Source organism: Ceratosolen solmsi, unplaced genomic scaffold, assembly GCF_000503995.2.
Source record: "Ceratosolen solmsi marchali unplaced genomic scaffold, CerSol_1.0 scaffold47, whole genome shotgun sequence".
In the NCBI taxonomy this organism is placed as follows: Eukaryota; Metazoa; Arthropoda; class Insecta; order Hymenoptera; family Agaonidae; genus Ceratosolen; species Ceratosolen solmsi.
The window spans coordinates 4866383-4889076 of NW_011948419.1; the positions used below are offsets into that span (position 1 = coordinate 4866383).

Here is a 22694-nt window from a genome sequence, read left to right on the forward strand (position 1 = left end):
GTGTATATAATGTATGTAAGATACAAATAATACAATATTAAATTAAATATTTAATTAACATTATTTTAATATAGCATACGAATATATACCTGACTCGGAAATAGCATCATCAGCCGTAGCGACATCTCTTACAACTGGTCAAAGTGAATCCGAAGAAGACTTTTCATCTCCAAAAGTAATGAATTTGTTCAATTTATCCTTCTAATTGAATATTTGACAACGAAATAAATTTTATTCAAAATGTTATAAAAAAAAATTTCAACATATTGTAATAGTCTTAGTTCACAGATTTAATACATTTTTCTGGTGTAAATTTAATAATTACAAAATTTTTCCCTAATTTAGGACTGAAATAACGATTATTAAGTTAAAAAATACTTAATTTTTCTAAATTTTTCTATTCTTTTACCAAGAATTTCTTTTATTTAATTCGACTGTTTTATTAGGACATTAATAACATTATTTTGTCTCATACATTTATTATCTTTCATTCATCTTTTTTTTCCATTGATTCTTTCATTCCGTTACTTTGTTTTTTTTAAAGTCGTTAAATTTTTTTTTATTATTTAAATTTTTTATAATCATTTTTATGTTTTCTTAATTAATATTAAAAACTCTTCAAAATTATGCAATTAAAATAATTATACATTCTGTTAGGAAATATCATCGCAACCACTCGACAGAACAGAAAGTGCTCCAAAAATAATAAAGAAACTCCCGCAAATTACGTCTACAAAAACTGGTGAATTAACTAGGTATATATTATTTTCTTATTATAATAAATATTCAAATAACAAATTTGACAATTTTTTCCATGAAATTATTATTTTAAGAAATTTTTTTATCTCAATTCGATTAAAACCTATAATAAAAAATTCATTTTACTTTAATACCATAAATTAATTAAGTAATTATTTACAAATAATTTAATCAAATTAATGCTAATATATAACTTCATGCTTTTCATTGTTTATAAAATTTACATAGTTATAAATTGCATCAAAATTAATTTACTTTTATAGTATATTAAACAGTCTTTACATAAATAATTATCAATAATACATTTTCAAGATTGGAGGTAAAAGTTAAAGGAAAACCTAAACCAAAAATTAAATGGTATAAACAAGAATTAGAGATTCATTCGTCTACGGAATTTGAAATTGAAGAATTTAAAGATGGAACATCTATTCTCACTATTACTGAAACATATCCCGATGATTCTGGCGAGATTGTATTTGAGGCTCATAATTCGTTAGGAGTAGCAACTACAACTACTTATTTATCTGTAGGAGGTGATAAAATAAAATTTTTTAATATGCCAAAAAATAACTACTGAAAATTTTCAAATAATTAATTAATGATTAAAATTATTTTCAGCAATTTCTAGAAACACTATCGCCAACTTATTTACCTCACTTACTTACCTTGTAATGTCCTTACATGTCCTTTTAATGAAACATTTAATACACAATTAAATTGATTTTAATTAAAAGCTTTTTAACCAAAATTGAATTTTAAAATATACTTTAATTTAATGAATCTTTATAAACAAATTATGTTATCTATTATGTAGGTATTGTGGGAACAAAAGAATATCGGAAACCGGAATGGGTTACACAAATGGAAGAAATGCAGGAAGCTCTTCGAGGTAAGGATATTAAATACTTACATATATGCGTTATATAACAGCTTTTTTTAAATGAATTTCGACAATGGTTCAACATACCATAATAAAAAATTACCAGTATTCAAAGCATTACTATTTTTGTAAGCAACCAATCTGTAATGGAAGCATTAACTAAGCTAAAATAATTTTTAAATAATTGATTTTATTCGACGAAAATTACATAACAAATTGAAAAGTTATAAAAATGTATCGATATGTAGTATACACAAAATAATAACTATAAACAAAATAATAAATAAATCATCCATTAAAACTTATTACTTATAAAAATTATAATTGAGTTTATCTCTTAATGAATAGAAAAGAAATGGAAAAATTAATTAACTTTCTAGAATTAATTAATTTAAATAGTGAAATTTAATGAATCGATATGACTGAAAATAATTAGGAAAACTTTAATATATATTCATTAGTGAGAAAACAAAACCCATGTAAAACTTAAATATTTTAAGCAATAAACACTTTTTTATAAAAAAGTATAACTTACTATAAATCCTTCGTTTTAAATAAATGAAAAATGATATAATACAATATTTACAATACACTAAAATGGTATATTTCAAAATTTATTTAAAAATATATTTAAGTTCAAATAGATAAAATTGTAAAGTACCTATATAAAGTAAATTATTCTCATCTTACAGTGATAGTAAAGTTATAAATATTTAAAAATTACAAATTAATAAATCTATTTAAAAAGTTTAGATGATTTATTTCTAAAATTTATAATTCAACACAAAATATATGGGTACTCAGAATCACATTACTCTAAATTAAAATTTGCATAAATTTTATACTAATTATTGATAAATGAAAGCTACAATTTATCAAAAACTCTATCTCTTAGTGTTAAAAGAAATTAAAATTAAACAATTTCAACAAATTCATTTTAATCTCAGTGCTATAGTAAGTTTAATTTAGCTTGATTAAATTCTAAAGTTAATATATCAGATCGCGAGAAATGAACTAGAATATCATGTATGCTTGTTTTTACTGGTAATTCAATTATTTATAAATTTATTTTCTATATATTTAATTAATTTATTAATTATTTAAAAAAATTTACTTTTTAGATGGCATATTTGTTTGTAATGCTAATATTGAATATACATTATTTTAATAAATATTTTTAATTGTTAATAAATAATATTATCTTATCTTATATAAATGAACTATTCAATTTTAAATAGTGTCATATATTTATCGCTAAATTAGTGAAAATTGATTCAATTTCATTAGCGAATAAATTATATTTACAAATGCAACTAAAAAATAAATAAATGTTATAAAGTAGGTAATACAAAAAGATTAATAAATTTATTTTTATTTTATAGCAACTCAGTCAATACCTCGCTTCATTCAAGAATTTACAGATACTTATGCTCAAGAAGGAGAATCTGTTGTATTTGAATGCATATATTCTGGTAACCCAGTACCAGGTATAATATTAAGATAAATATACTTTTTTAATTTAAGTATAATATTAATTAAAAAATTTTAAGCATAAAATAATATTTTCCTATAAAGTAATTGTAAAATATTCAACTAATAATTTATTTTTAGATATTATATGGTTTAAAAATGATAAAATAGTATTAAATACAGATAATATTAAAATAAAAATTTCTGACAACGAAAAGAAAACAACATTAACAATTAAAGAAGTAACTCATGATGATGATGCAATATATGTTTGTAAAGCAACGAGTGATATTGGATTAGCTACAACTAAAGCTAAATTACATGTAACAGGTAATTTATTCTTACTGATAAGTTCAAATGATTTGAAATTAAATTTTCTTAATAATAAGTTAAATATTATAATATTGTAAATAGATACACTGGAAATATCTACATCGAAAAGTGAAACTAGAACTGAAAAACAAATTTCAGATATAATACAGAAACCACATAGAAAGAAGAAACCAGAATTGAAAAAATCAAAAGAAATTAAGGAAAAAATAAAATCAGAACGAGTTAAAATTGACAAGAAAATTGTTACTGAAGAAAAAGCTGTATCATCGGAACAACCAGAAGAAAAGTATTAACAATTATAAAGATTAAATTTTTTTTTAACTATATATAAAATATTTAAACATTAGCCCAATTCCAGATATTATTAATTTTAATTATTAATATTTACATAATTATCTAGATGAAAAATATAAGATAAGACCTTTTCAATGTATTCAAACCAAATAAATTTAATAATTTATTTTTAGGAAAATCATAGACAGCCGAGAAACTCAAATACTAGATAACATTGATTCATTTGATGAAAAACCTCGAAAGGTAAATTAATATCTGAATATTTATTAAAAGTATATTAAAATTCATATATATTTTATAATAATACAATAGTATATATTTATATATTTATATATATTTATATATATATATATTTATATATATATATATATATATATATATATATATATATATATATATATGTGTGTATATATATTATTTATAATAAAACAAGGATTTGCCAATTTAACATATATATTTAAGATTATCAATTAATACTATTTATTTAATTAATAGTATATGTATAGAAAAATTCAAAATGATATATTAATTTTATAAATTTTGTATTATTCATGTCTTGCATATTTTTGTTCAAGTTATCACAAGCAATGAAGATTATACCAATACAAGAATCACTACTTATAGAAGTAACGCCAAGTATGAAAAAAATGGATGAAAAGCAACGCGATACATTCTCAAAACAAGATGAAATTGCAGAAAAAGTAATTGATGAACAACAAGGTATTATTATATCAGAAATTATATCTGAAGACACAACATCAGACTTTGTAGTTGAAACAAATCAAGCACAAGTTATACCTGAAACTTTTGAAACAATTGCAGTATCTGAAATTTACACAGAAAGTAATATTCGTGAAATAAAGAAAAAAAAGAAAAAACCTGAAAAAAGTAAAATAACTATTAAGAATGAGATAAGCGAAGCAACAGCTGAAAAAATTATGGAAACCCAAAAGCAAAATATTGCGCAACAAGTAGAAGAAATTATGGAAGTATTAAATGCTCCAGAGTTCGGACCTGGGGAACAACCTCTTCGAGAATTAGCTACAATTGGATATTTGATTCAACAAGGTGTTACCGTTAATGAAATAAATGAAATATTATACAGAACCGATAAGTTTCCGACGCTTAAAACTCCTGATGCGCAAAATGCTTTGGTTCAGCTTGTCGAGAGGAAAGGTTATGGGCCAATAATAAGTCAGGTTCTTACAGAAGAAACTACAACGGACGAAAGCATTGTCGCTGCAACTATTGGCTTTAGAGCACTTATGAAAATGGTAGAATTACAACATGCAACTGTTGAAGAAGTAATTACAAATTTTACACCTGAAGATTTTCGACCCCGAGCATGGGAAGTTACAGAAGTAACCGAGGTGAGACGTTCGGAAAATAAATAATTTTCATTTTAAAATTGCAAAATTTTAATTGTAAATTCTTATAATAATAATAAGTAAAATATCAATATTTAAAATAAGCAATTAAAATAAATTAAATTTTTTGACAATTAGCAAATTGAGAGTGAACAAACTGCAACAGAAAGAGTTGAAATTATTGAACAAACCGAAGTCCATCTAATGGGTAAGTTATTAAAGTGTGGTTTGAGTTTATATGCAAAGTTAAATAATCCACCAGTTCCAAAAATAATTCTAGTACATGTACGTTCGCATTTTGCTTTATATATTATGATTTCGTTCAATTTTATATTATAAGTTTTAGTAAACTCATTAAAATGAAATATAGCATTTTCAGAAATTATTTAAGTGTATTAATTATTGCAATTGTATTTAATTAGCTTTCTTATTTTTTAGAACATTATTTAATTAATTTATCTTAATTTAATAAGTTTTTATAGCTTGCTTCGCATTGAATAGTGTTATTAGTGCTTTTATTATATTACAAATTAATATTCTATTATGTTAAATATTAATGTATTATTAATAAATTAATTTACGTTTATAAAATACTATTAACTCCTACAAGATGACGAACTGAAACGATAAAATATAATTTTGTAATTTTAATAATTAAGAAATTAATACGCGTTGATTTATCAATAAACTACCGTCCATATGTCAGTTATACTTTCCTCTACTAATAGTAAGTTACAACGTATTCATTTTATTACAAAATCATATCAAAATAATTGTGCTGATATTGTGAATATAATTGTGAAATTAGTTTAAAAATAATCTTGCATGGTATTGTATATAATAAGTATTTTTACATATAAGTTCACATTGTTTTTCTATAATAAACATAGTCCATAAGATTTTGTAACACATTTTGTAAATGATTGTGAAATAAAAATAAACTAACTTTAATCAAGCATTTTCATTATTTTATCATTAATTTCTAAATATATCTATAAACTAAAATTGCATTTTCAGAAAGGAAAGATGATAAAACAATTGTGCAATCGCAGGATGTTCAAGAAAATAAAGGTTTGATTTGAAATTTTCATAGCATGGTTTTAAGAATCTAAATTTAATTAATACAACAATTTTAAATATATTAAACTAATTCTAGATCTTTATTAAATTTTATAATAAAAAATTATTAACTTCTGTTTTGCATAAAACGTATTTATTATCAATGTATATTATAATTTATTGAATTATTTATAATACGTAGTTTATTTTTCATATTCCACATTTATTATAAATTAGTAGATAAAGATTTACTGACGAAATTTCAAAATAAATTAATTAGATACATACTAAATAAGATTTAAAGAACTTTAAGTTTTAATATTTTATTTCTAAATAGATTTTATTTTCTAATTACTTATTAATAAATTATTTTTAAAAATTTATAAATAATTAATCAAATGTATATATTAAATTCTCCATACATTCTTGTCATCACTCGTTTAATTCATTCAAAATTATATCTTTTTAAATTATTTAAAAATCAATGTAGTTATTTTTTTATATAAATACCCAAACTAAAAAATATTGAATATAAAATGATGAAATATAATATAATATATTATTATACAGCAGTTGATCAGCACGTATTTTTTATATTAGAGTTTATATAAGGAATTATTTATATAAGTTTATTTATATAAGGAATTTTTATATATTTATATATTTATATATTTATATAAGGAAGTCTTAAAAAAATTTAAAGATTTATTGAAATAATGAGAAAATTAAAGGTTAGTTTGAAAACTACCATCTAACTTTTCAAAATACTAACTGTACAATGCAATATATACTATACAAATTGATGAATGTATAAATATATTTTTATATTTATATATATATATATATATATATGCGTGTGCGTGTGCGTGTGTGTGTGTGTGTGTGTGAGTGAGTGTGTAAAACTTTAATAGTGTACAGGGCTAATTTTAATAAAATTATGCGATATTTAAAGAATTTATAATATCCACCAATGAATTTTCTTTAGAAACAAATTTAAAATTTTAATTTTAAATAAAATACTAAAATACTAAAATGTTAAAATCAATAAAAATTAATATACATTTATAATTAGCTCATTAATAATAATGATTTGTTTATTGACGAAAGACTGATTTGTATATATAAGTAATAAATATTTTATTTTGCATTTTATTAAAAATTATACTAAATAGTATGATAATATTGTTTCGGAATATATTTGACAATTTCAAATTCAGTAGATTTTTCAAATTATTATAATTGATTAGTAAACGCGTTCCGGGAAAATTAATATTATAATTATTAAATTATTTAATAGTAAATGAACGTAAATAAATACCTGTGATAAATGTAGCTAAATTAATATAATTATAATTACTAATTATGTATTTGTCCAATTATCTTACTTTTTAATTAAACAATAAAAAAATGAAGAATTTAAAAAACAAATGTTTATGAAAATATTTTCAATTTACTGAATCTTACATACATATTAAAATTACTAATTTATACTACTTTAAAATTTATCATCCTTTTATTTTCTATTTTATAAATGTCTTTTGATTGTTTCTTAATTGAATTGCTATAACAGAATTTATAGATATTTATTTCTTTTTAATATTTAAGTTTATGTTTTTTCAAAGTATACAATCATTTTTGTATGGAATTAAAATAGTTATTAAATTTATTATTATTTGAATATTTATTACAAATTATAATAAACATTTATTTATATAATAATATACAAATCTATAACTTCGATTTCACATTTCTTTACATTTCCATTATGAATTCTCTAATCGTTCTATTTTTATTTTATATAAACCTTAAGAATGTATTTAATGAATTAAATCATGATTTCTTGAATTGCGTTATAAAATTTTAGTTGCGTAAATTTATTTTTATATTCTTTCAGATGCATGACGCTTTCTTGAGCAAAATAGAGCAGTGACTTTCCGCTTACGCCGCTATGCTTTCCATGCGCATTATAATTTATTTTAAATTTAAATAATTTTCCAAATAATCTTTTTATAAAACAAAAATAATAATACAATTCTTAATAAATTCATCCTTTCTTTTCTAATCCTCTATCAAGAAACTTTCCAAAACTTCACTTCTAATTTTATTTAATGAGTAAGTATAAAAAAAAATGATAAAACTGATAAAATCAACATTTTAAGAAGACGAATTATGCTAATCCTTATAATAATTTCAATTTCTGTCAAAGTAAATTTATTTATAAATGATATGTATTCCGATTTTATTAAAAGAACGAATAATAATAATTGTGTAATATTAGAATTAATAATTTAACATAAGATGCTTAATTATACATTTCATTATAGTTACATTAAAATTAATTCAACTTTTTATAAATCTTATAGACTCTTTTTAAAATCCATATTTTAATATCTATTTTCTGCATTATATGAAATAAATAAATAAATAAATATATATGCAATGTTATGTAAAAAAATAGAGAATCAGTTTAAAAATAAAAATATTTTAATATAATATTATATATTCGCAATTTCGAATAAAAACAATTAGCACATAGGATTCAAGATGTTTTTATTAATTTCATTGTAAAAATAGTATGTATTATTTTAATTATATATTAAGTTTAAATTATATATTCAGTTTAAAACATAAATTTTATATAAAATAATACTATTATACACATAAAATATTTAAGAATCCTACATAAAATAACACATGTTTTGTACATAAAATATTGAACATAGTATACAAGTTTTATACATACTAAACATTTAAAATATACGTTTAAAATACAATGAAAAGGTATTTCAAAGTTTCAATTAAAAATAACGAATGTTTTTGAAAATTAACCATGCATAATTAATGACTTACAACACAATGAGAAAATTATTATATGATTTATAATATAAATGTAATAAAAATGTAATAAAAATATAAAAGAGCTTTATTATCAAATGGGAAATTATTAATTAATGATATGAAAGAAGATTATAATTAATAAAAATAATAAATTAATTTTTTAGTAATTTAAAATGATTAAACACAAAAGTAATTATTTATACACATAATCTAATACACCTAACATTCTCACATACTTTTCACAGAATACGAGGACACTCGGCAAGCACACATCACATTGCGCAAACGAAAAGATTCTATAATAGAAGAACAAACTCAAGTCGATGATACACTTCAAAATAGGGAAGAGGGGGTTGAGATTACAATAGTTGAAGATTTAACAACTATAAAAATAAAAAAAGATAAAAAGAATACCCCAAAAGAGCAAATAGAAGATGAAACGGTAGAAACAGACGACTATAAACAAACATTGGAGACAAAAAGACTATTAAAAACACAGAGATCTAAAGTGAGACACGAAGATTTACCTTTCGAAGAAATTGAGGATTTAGAAATTACACAAGATTTGAAAGTATCTTCTCTATTAATAAATATAGCAAGTCAGCAAAATGAAGCTACTTCAACCAATAGTGCAGTTGACCAAGCACCAATTAAACCTATCAATGAAAAAGCAAAGATTAATTTAGATTCTTCTATCGCCTTAACTGAAGAATATTATGAAATTCAAGAAAAAGAAATCGATCGAGTCGTTACACAAAAACCAGAAAGTAGAAAGGCTTCACTTACAATTACAGCTACCCAATCATATTCAACTTCAGAAATAATAACGCAAAATGAAACGGAACTATTTTCTGATATTTTTGAACCTCATCCAGTGAAAGCAGCTTCAACAATTCTATCAACTGAAGGAATAATAGTAAATGAAGTTCATACTACTGAAGCAAAACCAATAAATATAGATCACAAAAATGATGATGTAATTAATGAAATAGAAATGACTTTATCATTGCAAGAAGCAAAAATAATAAGTGAGACAATTACTAACGAACAAGAGGTATCGACAGAAAATTATAATATACCAAATACGGTACAAGCAGAAAAATCAGTGATTCCTCAACAAAGCATTACAATTTTGGAAATTCAAGAAGATTATAAAGAAGGAAGTTTTGAAAAGATGAAAATTATAAAAAGCAATCCTAAAATCCTACTTAATAAAATTGAATCAATTCAAATAGAAGAAGTTTATTCAGAAGATAAACCAAGTAAATATTATCCAGAGTTGATTGTTCCCACAGAAGCAGCATTAACTTCAATAGTCGAACAAAAACAACGATTTACAGAAGAAAGGCTTGTATCAGAAAAAGAAGGAGAATATGTACCTCACAAATTACCAATATCACAAATTGCTGATATAGAATTTTCATCTGCTAAAGAAGCCGTTATAATTTATGAACAATCTATACAAGAATCTGAAAATATTTATTATCCTGATGCTAAAGTTAGTACTTATGAAGCAACACCAAATGTAAATCTATTCGAAAGTATTAATGTTTTGAGTGTTAATCCACAACAAGAGGAATCCAAATTAACATTTGAAGATATAAAACTATGCGAGAAAATAGCTCTTGTTGAGTTAACAGAAGCTAGACCCGGGGCGACAACATTAGAAATAATAACAAATGATAAAGAACAACTTAACAATATTGAAGAAATCAAACCTCAGGATGCAGTAATCAAATTAAATGTTTCAGCCCATCCAATTGCTATTCAGTCAGAAATACTTGCAGTAGAAAATATAAAAGATGTACATAGTGATAAAGTAGTTACCGGTATAGCGTTACCACGTCGAGAAATACATGGGGAACTAGTAGTTACAGAAGTAAATATAGCTGAAACGGAAAAACTGCAAGAAGAATATATATATCCTAAAACACAATATGCTCATATGGGGTATATAACTTCAGAAAATTTAACCATTAATGAGCTTAATACAGTGCTTTCTAAGGTATGTACTATAAAAGTATTGGTTAAAATATCCAAACACCTAGTACTTTTTAAAATAATTAATATTTACGAAATTAATTAATAATTGAATTATGAAATTTATTTATTTGTGAATTATTAATTAAATACATATTCGATATCGTATAATATAATATTAAAGTTTTTATAAAAATGTAAATATTTTGTTTGAACTATATAAAAATTTGAAATCCTTAATATTAATTATAATATAAAATGTTCATAAGGAATAATATATTAAATTTTTTAGATTGAAAATTTAAATATAACTTAAATTTTTAAAATACACAGAATTTGCTACTTAAAAACTACTATGAAACTTACGAAATATTTAATGAATTAGTAATTTATACATAAGAAACAGTGAAGTAGCTTTATTTAATTTTATATAACCTTTACTATATATATAAAATAATAATCTGTTGAACAAGTATATACAATATATTTCTATTTCAGGAGGAAGATTATAAAACAAAGAACTTACCAACCAAACAAAAAGTCGTCCCTGATATTATAAAAGGACATAAAGTACCAGAAATGGAGGAAACATTTATTTCAAATAGTACAGACATACTAAAAGCAGAAGCAATAAATCCTGAAATAGCTAATCTAAAACAAAGTAGTCTAGAAATTGCGCAAACAACCGAAATAATCCATTCGGAGTTAGAAGCACCATTGCCTTTAAATGTTGAATCTGAACAGAAAACAAGCGGTATATCTTTTGTAGAAGAAACAAGTGTTGAAATTATAATAACAAATATAGAAGATAAAGAAGGGTCTTTACCTGAAAAAAATAAACCTCTCGCTTTTGAAGCCACAATTAATTACAATGCACAAAAAGCTGCTTCAACTTTAGAAATCATTAGTAACAATAGCTTAGGAGATCTATCAAAAGACATTACTATCGATATACATCCAAAAACTTCATTACTACCCTATCAACCAACTCAAATTGAAGAAATACAAGTTCAAGAAAGTGAAATACCATTTCCTGATATTGTTCTGCCAAATAGAACAGCTGATGTTTCATTCAGCATTGACGAATCACTCACAATTACTACAATCACTGCATCCGAAAAAGAAAGTGATATAGAAACTCCTGAAATAATAGCAAAAAAAAATGCTTCTACAAATTTTACAGCTCATCCAGTTGCGCAAGCAAATGAAATTATTCCAAACAATAATATTGACTATCTCAAATCAAAAGAAATTCCTATAACATCTGCTAAAATGGATCATGTATTACTTAATAGTATAATTACATCAGAAGTGTCTCCAGCTAATACTGAATTATCATTTCTAAATATTATTTCTTGTGATAAACAACAATCGACTGTCGTTTTTGAAGAGGAGAAAAGCCTACAAATTTTAGAAACAAATGTGTCAGAAAAAGAACAAAAATTTGTGAAAGAACAAGACATAAATTTACAAACAGCTGAATTTAGTTTCGATAGTCATAAAATAGCAGAATCAATAGAAATAACGCCAGAAATTATACCAGAACATTTCATTAATGAGCTCCCAGGTTCGGTATTCGCAAAAGAACAACACACTTTATTTGAAACTGTTATTCAGGAAGAAACCATTCCATCATGTAAAGAGAAACTATTTACCGATAAGCCTATAATCTCAAACAAAGCTAATATAGAAATAGAAGAAAGTATTGGAATATCATCCATTACTGAAATTATTCCTCACAATAAAGAGGAAAATTTAAAAGATTCTGAGAGACCAAATACAACATTAGTTCAAGTTAGTTTCAATGGTCATAGAGTTGCTGAAAATATAGAATTGAATACATATATATCATCAGAAATAATAGAACCTCAAAAGCCATCTTTAGCTTCTGCATTTAAAAGAACAATTCCTTTAGAAGGTTTAATAACCGAAGAAATTCAAATTAATGAAACTGAAGAATTACTAAAGGACAATAAAACCCCAATAAAAGATACTGCAAATACTGAAATTATTGCACAAAAAGGCTTAATTGTATCATCAATTACATTGGAAGATCAAGAGTATCCACTTAATGTAAAACCAATACCAGATTTAAAAGTAGCTAACAAACTATTGACTAGTGAATATTTACTTCCAGAAACTACAGAGCATATAGTGAATCAAAGTTCGTGTAAATTTAAAAATGAAGAAAGAACAGTTACCCAAAATGCCTCGAGTGATGTTGGAAATGTTCTAATTTCACTACAAACATCAATAATCGAATCACAAATAGATGTTTCTGAAACACAAACAACTAAATTGGAGATTGCAAGAAATGCAGAAATTAAACAAGATATTCAGGAAGGTTTGATTATAACAGAAAACGTACCTGCAGAAATGGAACAAATACTAGATAAAGTCGAAAAATCTATTACACATCAAGCAAATATAGATATAAAAAATGTTCAATCTCTTGAAATTTCAGAAATTACAGCACAAGACAAGGAAGAAACATTCTTCCCTAAAAAATCAGACGAATATAGTGGAGTTACCAATTTTATTGAACATATTCCTCTATCAGTATCTGAAGTACTATCAAATGAAATTGAAGTAACTTTACCTAACATAGAAAAACCAATGCAACAAACAGCTACGGATAAATTATTATTAACTAGTAAAGAAATAGCGGAAACTACTGAAATATTAACATCTATACAAACCGATATTTTCGAAAGTGATAAATTCCCTCCCAAACAATCTATTCAAGCTACGTCTAGCAAATTATCAGCTATACTTGTATCTGAAATAGTAGCTGATGAAATTCAAAGAAACCTGAAATGCGAAGATTACCCCGATAAAAAAATAGCAGTATTAAATTTAACAAGTCAAGAAATGTTACAAACAACAGAAGTCACGGCAATGTCTTCACTAGATACATTAAAGATGGACAAAATACCACTTGAAGAAACAAGTACTGAAAATATTGAGGAAACATTTTCTCTTGAAATTTCTCAGGCAATATCGAATGAAAAAGAATCTGATTTTATAAATTCAGCAATTCCTATCCAACAAACAGCTCGGTCAACATTATTGGGAAGAGAAGTCGCAGAGATTTCTGAAATAATGCCAGTAATGACTGTAGAGAAAGTATTAAAAGTAGATATATTGCCAGAAGCTATAGGAAAAGTGAAATTAGATACTTTACAACCTTTAGAAATATCTGAGATTATGTCTAATGAATTAGAACAACCGTTATCCAGTAGTATTACTCCTGATACTAAAGCAGCACAAGTTAATATCTCAGGAAGAGAAATAGCCGAAACAACTGAAATATCTCCAAATATTACTACTGATAAATTGTTAAATTTTGAAATTCCAAGCCATTATATTCAAAAGATATCTATTGATACTCTAAACGCAGCTATAACAACACAAACAAATTCTAATGATTTAGAAGAAAGTATATCAACTATAACTTCATCTGACATTACCGCAATAGAAACAAGTTTCATTATTAGTAATTCAATTCAAACTCTTGAAATTACAACTGGTAATAGTTTAGAGGAATTGCATCAAAATATAATTCCAGAAGAAAAGAAAGGAATACAAGGATTGAATACAATGCTACCCTTAACAGTTTCCCAAGTTATTTCAAATGAGTCAGAAAATATATTAAATGCATCGGAAATTCCAAAATCTAAAATGGCTAATCCAAATTTAGAGGGAAGAGAAATAGTTGAAAGTTTCGAAACTGTAACTTTGAATAGTACAACAGATTTTGAAAAGCCAGTATTGCCTGACAGAATCAAAGGTAAAGAATATATCGAAAGTTTATCCCTCGCTGTAAATATGGAATCCATTTGCAATGAAAGTGAAATGAATATATCTGCTACAGAACAACCCAGTGAGAAAAATGCAACCAGTGAAATATATGGCCATGAGGTCGTTGAAATATTTGAAACAATTCCTTTACATAATTTCAATCAAATTCAGCCAAAATTAGCTGAAGAGCAAACAAGTGTGCCACAAATAGATACATTAAATACAGCACTTATTTCTGAAACAATTTATAATGAATTAGAAGACGACTTAAAAGAAACGAGAATACCAAAATCTTCAATCGCACATTCACAATTATTAGGAATTGAAACCACTGAAATAACTGAAGTTGTAACAGCGTCTGGTGTAGACAAATTAAAAGAATATAATACACCAATTTCACAAGAAGCCTTATTAGATCTCGGGGAAATTACGCCAATATGTATAAGTGAAGTCGTTCCTAATGAACTAGAATCTGTAATATCAATCGATAAAATAGCTACAGCTTCGGCTACTGAAATATTAAAAAGACAAGAAGTATTAGAAACAACTGAAGTAATAGCTGTTACAAATGTTCAAGAACTACCAGACGCAGTAGTCCCCGAAACACAAATTTCTGAAGAAAAGCCTGATATACGTTCACCATTAATGACTTTAGAAATTCAAGTTAATGAAAACAGCAAAGCAATGAAAATGAATAAAATTCCAGAAGAAATAAGTGCTGACGTAAATGTTACAACAAATGATGTGGCACAATGTTTTGAAGTAGTGCCAATGACACATATTCAAGATTATAAATTATCTGAAATATTAGAAAAACAACATGGTACACCGAAATTAGATACATTAAGTCATCTATATGTTTCGCAAATGATACCAACCGATACTGAAATAAATATTCTTAATAAAAATTTACCAAATGAAAAATTTGCTAATTCAAGTATAGTAAGTCAGGAAATTCCTGAAATTTCTGAAATTATTGCTTTAACAAATACTGAAGATTTAAAAGGCGATCTACCAGATAAACAACAAGGTACGCAACAAATTGATACACACACATCATTAATAATATGCGCAACAACAGTTAATGAACAAGAAAAATATTTGCAAAGTACAGAAATCCCTAAACAAGAGTCAGCTAATATCAATTTGGGTAATTATACATCTAAACAAGTAATGGAAGTAATAACATCAACTGATACTGAAGATTTATCAATATCTAAGTTATCTGAAATTCAACTAATTGATACAAGTATACAAGAATTATTACCTATAACTATTTCAGAAACATTATTAAACGAAAAAGAAAAACTATTGCCAGATTCAAAGCCTCTACATAAAAGAATAGTTGATATTAATTTTGAAGGGCAGCAGGTAGCTGAAACCACACATATAACAACTGAATCAAGTACTAAATTACTTCCTGAAAATGAAATTCCTGAACAACAGAAGGCAACACAAAACTTAAATTTATTGCAGCCATTGACACAGACAGAAACATTAATAAATCAAGAAGAAATATCATTAAAAGATGTTGAAATACCATCACAAAAAATTGCTTCGGTTAGTATACGAGGTGATGAAATTGCAGAGATCACTGAAATTGTACCAGTTTCAAATGTTGAAGTATTGACTGAATCTTTAATTAAAAAATCAGAAATAGAAAAAATAGAAGAAAGTACTGTACAAAAACCTTTAAAAAGTACATCAGTAATTGAAATAACATGCGCTGAAAAGGAAAAATCAATAAATATAGAAAAAATAGATAAAGTATATCATGCTGATATTACATTAGATGGACAAAGAGCAGTACAAATATTAGAAACAATACCATCAATATCTACAAAAATGATTAAAAGTGAAGCATTACCAGAGTGTAATATTGAATTTGATCAAATTCCATTCGAAAGCATTCAAACTGATCAAATCATTATACAAGAAAGTGAAAAATATTTCGATATTGAAAGTCCGTCATCTACCGCACAAGCTCAAATTACATATAAAACCAGTGAAGGATTTGAAACATCAGAAATTTTTGAAACCCAAGATAAACCTGCTGAAATTAAAACGACACTTGACAAACAAGTAACAGCTGGAATTGAAATCACAAAGACACATGTAGCAGTTAATACAAATACACTATCAGAATCATCAATCACAGAGTTTACGCTTAATCAACCTACAAGTAAAACTGCAAAAAATATTAAAGACATACAACACAGCATTACAGTATCAGAACATAATGCAGGAGAAATTGAAACAAACATTTCCGAATACCCCTTACCATTCCCAAAGAAAGCTGAAATTATATTAGAAGTGGATCGTTTTAAGCTTGCTGGTAAGTATATAAAAGAAAAATTCAAACATGAATATATATGGGTATATATATCTATATATATATATATATATATATATATATATATATAAGCAATAATAAATTGAATATTTAGAAAATAATAAATTTAAAGATGTAAATAAGTAACAGAAATTACCTATTTATTGCAACAACTTACTATTGAAATTATACATGCTTATGGTTCTATTAAACGGATAAAATTTTAATAAAAATTACATTTTCTTAAAATATGTAATATTAATTTTGTAGCATTAATTAATTAATTCGTATATTTTATTATTTGTGTAATACCGCTTGTGTATAAACTAAAGCACGCGTATTAATATTAATTTTATAAATAAACAACACAATGCTAATTTGAAACATAATATATAAAACTACCGATGATGTAATGAACAAGAGTTTTAAAAAAAAATTATTATTTGGATAATATTTACAAGATATGCAATTTAACGCTTGAACTGTGATATCATTATAAATATTATAACTTCTTATACTTAGTATTATAATATTAGTTCCTCGTGCAGCAATGTTATAAACATAAATTTGCAAAACTCTTAATTTTATATTGGTATATTCGCATAATATTTAAAATTTGTAAATTTATAAATTACTAGTACTTCCAATATAAAAATGAAACTTTATAACAAATTGACTTTAAATTTAAAGAGCAAAATGTATACAAGTTCTCTTCTGCATTATAAATATATTTACAACAACGTTAAGTATTTATAAAAGATACAAATTATTATTATTATGACATAATAGTATTGACATTAACGATAATATAGTTAATATTAATAGTAAAATATCAGTTTTTAACAATTAATTTAAAGTAAAGCCTGCATGTCATTAATTATATATGCCTTTGATTTTTCAATGAATTTCTATAAAAACATATGATTCTCTGTTAAAAATTTATAATTTATATTATAAGGTATACAAATTATATATTTATATTTGAATCACTTCTCTGACTAATAATCAACTTTTGAAACTACAAAAATTATTTTTCTTTCTTTCTATTTATAATATATATATATATATATAACAGAGAATTTATTGAATAAAAAGGCAAAATAATTAAATATATATATATATATGTAAATTATATAAATTCATTACGATTATATTTTTCTATATTTATTTTATTTTCAAAATACACACTGATTATTTAAATTATTCGGTAACATAGACTTTTTCTAAAATATACAAAACGAAATGACAATTTTTTAAACTAACATAATATGTTTCAATGACTTAAATAATTAACTTTTTATGTGTCAAATTTTCTATTTTTTGTAAAAAAGGAAATATTGATTAAAAAACTAAAAGTTTAGTCAGAAAAAAAAATTATATTTATTAACTTTTGTTTTTATTTTTTAAATAATAGCGAATAAAATAAACTATTAGATAAAATACAAAAATAATTTTATATCAATATTAAAACAGTTATTCTTATTTTAATGGTTTATAATATATTTGGAAAAGCATTGTATTCATTTAAATATTAAAAGTAAAGTAAACCATCTAAATATTATATAAATAGATAAAACAAATTTTACACTAACACTAAATAGTATATCCATCTTCAATAAATCTACGGCTCCTAAAATATATGTACTATCCTATCTTTACAACTCGTTATAAAAAGAGTCCATAATTAATAATAAATATAATGCATAGCGCCAATAAAAGGTATAATCGCTTCGTTAAAGCAGAAATAATAGTATAATTTAAATTTCCATAACAAAGGTAAGTTTAGAGATTACAAGCTAGGAAAAGAATACTACCGTTTCGACTATATATGTATATATATATATATATATATATATATACATATAAGAAACAACACAAAAATCACCCAAAACTATTACAACAATATAAAATTACACTAATTATCTAACATTTCAGAAACAACAGAAGCATCAGTGCAACAACACAAAATCACTAAAACACAAATCAAACAAAAACATCCAATGAAACAACAATTCAGTACAGAATCTGACTCAGAAATAACAGAAGAATACACAACTAAGTTTAGAAGAGGTAGTAATGAAGATAACACAGCAATTAAAACTAAGAAAACCATCATAAAAAAGAAAAAAACAAATAACGAGGGAGTGATCATCATAGAAGAGGAAATAGACAATGTAAAATCGACATTGCCATCAATACCAAAAAAACAATTCATGCAAATTGAAGAAGTAACAGGAATTTCAGATATTGAAGAAATTACTCCAACAATAATTCAAGAGAAAGAAGATACATCTGAAAATGAATATGAAACCCGAGCAAAATCGACAGAAACAGAAAAACTAATTATAACAGAAGAAGTAACATCAAAAACACATTCACCAAAAATAAAAGTAAATAGTAAAGAAACAACGAAAAATCGAGTCATTGAACGCAAAGGCCCGAAACAAACTGTAACTGAAATAGTTACTGTCGAGGAAGAAGGAAAAACTCCTGTTATCATTGAAAAAGTATTACCTGAAGAAGAAATTGTTACAGAGGAAACTACCAAGCCGCTGACAGACACAGAATCGGTTAAACCAGAAGAAATTGAAAAAGTAACCGAAACAGTTTCAGTTAAGGAGGAGGTAACCCCACCGGGTAAAGATAAAAAGACAACCAAAAAGAGAATTATAAAGCGGAAAGGTAGGAAACAATCTGTAACGGAAATTGTTACAGTGGAAGAGGAAGGAAAAGCTCCAAAGACAACAATTCTCGAACAACCGGAGGAGGAAGTAATCTCTGACGAAACTATCGAAGTTTTCCCGGCAATCAAATATGAAAAACCATTAGAAAGCGTGGAAACGCGCGAACAAGTAACAGTTACAGAGGAAATTACACACGAAGGAAAGCCGAAGAAAACGACGAAAAAACGTGTCATTAAACGTAGAGGATCTAAGCAAACTGTTTCTGAAACGGTTACTGTCGAGGAAGAGGGAAAAACTCCTGTTATCATTGAAAAAGTATTACCTGAAGAAGAAATTGTTACAGAGGAAACTACCAATATACCTGAAGAAGAGATTGTTTCAGCGGAAATTATTACACCAATTACAGTTGGAGAAATTCCGAAAACATTTGATGTTCAAAATGTGGCGGATGGAAGAATTCAGGAATACGACAGTACAAAGGTCAAAAAGCCAAGGACATCAAAGAAGAAGTCTAGTACTGAAGCGTCTATTAATCCTGACTATATCCCTGCCGTATTAGATTGTTTACCCGCAAATACACATCGTATTCCTAAATCACAGAAAGGACAACTTGATCAGCCTTCGAGAATGGCTGATTTAAAACCTATCAAAATTGAACGGAAAAGTGTATTGCCAACAAAAGTTACAATTACACAACCTTCAGATTTACCACAATTTCCGGGATTAAAACTAAAAAAAGTAGTTGTTCCAAAACGAAGAGAATCTAAGTCTATTAAAATTCCAAAAATAAGGTTAAAGAGTAGAATAGTTTTTATATCAGACTGGCCAACACCACTACAAATACCAATATTAACGATATTAGAAGAAAATCCCCTTCAAAGTGGTATTCTATCGAGAAATATAGATGAAGCGGAAAAAATTTTAAAGAAGAAATATAAGAAGAAAAAGTTACCGGGTAAAGATATCATTGACCTAGAAGAACTGGATAAAGAATTTGATGATTTGAAAAAGAAACCTCTGGAGAAGGTAGATGATTTAATGCCTTACGAGAAACGAAAAAAGACGCCGAAAGATCAACCATCGGAAGAGGATAAGAAATTAAAATTAGGTAAAGGTAAAATCCCTAAAGATGACAGTGTACCAGAAGATATACATTTAAAGAAAGTCCCCGAGAAGAAAGAGATATCTGTTGACAAGAAGGAGAAAAAACCAAAATTAATAGATGAACCGATGGATGTCGATAAAGAAAAAGAAGATAAACCAGAGACTACTATACAACCATTAGACTTTAAACCGAGTGATGTTGATAACGTGGATCTTGAAAAATATGAACCGGAAGAGAAAGAAAAACCAACGGATGAATCGCCTGAACGACCTCGAGAAAAGTACAAACGCCCCGACAAAAAGAAAAAAGATCAGGAAATCGATCATATTCCAATATTGAAGGGTGAACCGAAGCCCAAAAAATTAGAAGATGATACCGACGTTAAATTTAGAGTTCCAGTACAAGATAAACCTGATGAAATTCCTGAAGAAATTTTGTTAAAACCTTGGACTAAAGAAAAGCCTAAGGATGAAGATAATACGGATATAGATACAAATATGCAACTAAAACCATTTGAACCGATACACCATGGAGAGAAAGATGAAACTAAAAAATCGCTGAAAAAGAAGAGAAAACCAGTGATTAAAAAATCGTCTATCGATGAAACACCTGATACTCAAAAAGGCGAGTATATGGAATCATTAAATGCAAACACCTCCATACCGCTACCTAATGAATATGAAATACCTGAAAGTTGTGAAAAGGTAATAGATCAAATTACAGCTATCCAAAATATAAGCCCAGATGGTGAAAATGTTATAACGACAAAAAGGAAAGTGACAAAACAGAAAGGTAAAAAGCAGATTGTTACAGAAACTGTTACTATCGAAGAACAGGGAAAATCTCCCATATCCATAGTAGAAAAATATCCTGAAGAACTTATTACCTATGAAACATATCCACTACTGAATATTAAACATAAAGTACCTAAGCTTATAGAAGAAATAACAGAAATAGTAACAGTTATAGAAGAACTATCGCCTGAAGGCAAAAAGAAAAAAACGACTAAGAAAAGAGTTACTAAACGCAAAGGAAACAAACAGTCTGTAATTGAAACAATTACTATTGATGAAGAAGATAAATCTCCAATAACTACTATAATAAAATTGCCACAAGAAAAAATAATTATTGATGAAATAAAACCACTTTTTGTAACTGACAATGAAAAACTTGACGAAGTAAGAGAACAAGTGACAGTGACTGAGGAAAAGACACTTGAAGGAAAACCAAAGAAAACTATTAAGAAAAGAATCATTAAACGGAAAGGTTCTAAACAGATAATAAACGAAGTAGTAACTGTTGAAGAAGAAGGAATAACTCCATTAATCATAGGTAATATACCTCAGGAAGAGACTATAATTTCAGAAACTACTACTTTAATTCCAGCAATACCGTATGAAAGACCTGATGTTACGACGGAATTAGTAGAACAAATCACAGTCATAAACGAAGTAACACCAGAAGGAAACGATAAAAAAATAACTAATAAAAGAATCACTAATCATAAAAATAAAAAGCAACCAGTGATTGAAACCGTTAAAATTGAAGAAGTAGGAAAACAGCCTATTATATTCATTAATGAAGTTCCACAAGTTGATATAGATTTTGACGAAGAAACTGGCTTACTAGCAGAAGTAGAAAATGATAAACCTATTGAGAAGGAAAAAGTAACAGAACAAATAACTGTTGCTCAAGAAATAACACCTGAAGGTAAAGAAAAGAAGACAATAAAAAAACGAATTACTAAACGAAAAGGTTCGAAACAATCAATAACTGAGATAATCACGATTGA

At 25.6% G+C, this 22694-nt stretch overlaps 2 protein-coding genes across 2 annotated transcripts; both read left to right on the forward strand.

Moving 5' to 3' along the window:
• Nucleotides 1-240: 240 nt before the first annotated feature.
• Nucleotides 241-3143, forward strand: LOC105360802 (titin-like). Its single transcript, XM_011497803.1, has 5 exons — nt 241-246; nt 658-755; nt 1072-1292; nt 1574-1648; nt 3022-3143. Exons 1-5 carry the CDS (start codon nt 241-243, stop codon nt 3141-3143), a joined length of 522 nt encoding a protein of 173 aa, XP_011496105.1.
• A 140-nt stretch (nt 3144-3283) lies between these two features.
• LOC105360803 (titin-like) lies at nt 3284-22694 on the forward strand. Its single transcript, XM_011497804.1, has 12 exons — nt 3284-3439; nt 3524-3728; nt 3910-3979; nt 4312-5106; nt 5242-5311; nt 6121-6174; nt 9246-11005; nt 11479-17116; nt 19049-21948; nt 22180-22353; nt 22420-22612; nt 22681-22694. The coding sequence occupies exons 4-12, from the start codon at nt 4324-4326 to the stop codon at nt 22692-22694; spliced, it is 11586 nt and encodes a 3861-aa protein (XP_011496106.1). The 5' UTR covers nt 3284-3439; nt 3524-3728; nt 3910-3979; nt 4312-4323.

What these genes read in the sequence shown, in the direction of transcription:
- LOC105360803 (XM_011497804.1), top strand. Translation starts at nt 4,324, where the DNA reads ATGAAGATTATACCAATACAAGAATCACTACTTATAGAAGTAACGCCA. An exon ending in AAGTTACAGAAGTAACCGAG is followed by an intron (nt 5,107 to 5,241) that starts GTGAGACGTTCG and finishes TTTGACAATTAG; the next exon opens with CAAATTGAGAGTGAACAAAC. An exon ending in GCAAAGGAAACAAACAGTCT is followed by an intron (nt 21,949 to 22,179) that starts GTAATTGAAACA and finishes GGTTCTAAACAG; the next exon opens with ATAATAAACGAAGTAGTAAC.
- LOC105360802 (XM_011497803.1), top strand. An exon ending in AAAACTGGTGAATTAACTAG is followed by an intron (nt 756 to 1,071) that starts GTATATATTATT and finishes TACATTTTCAAG; the next exon opens with ATTGGAGGTAAAAGTTAAAG. An exon ending in TACTTATTTATCTGTAGGAG is followed by an intron (nt 1,293 to 1,573) that starts GTGATAAAATAA and finishes TCTATTATGTAG; the next exon opens with GTATTGTGGGAACAAAAGAA.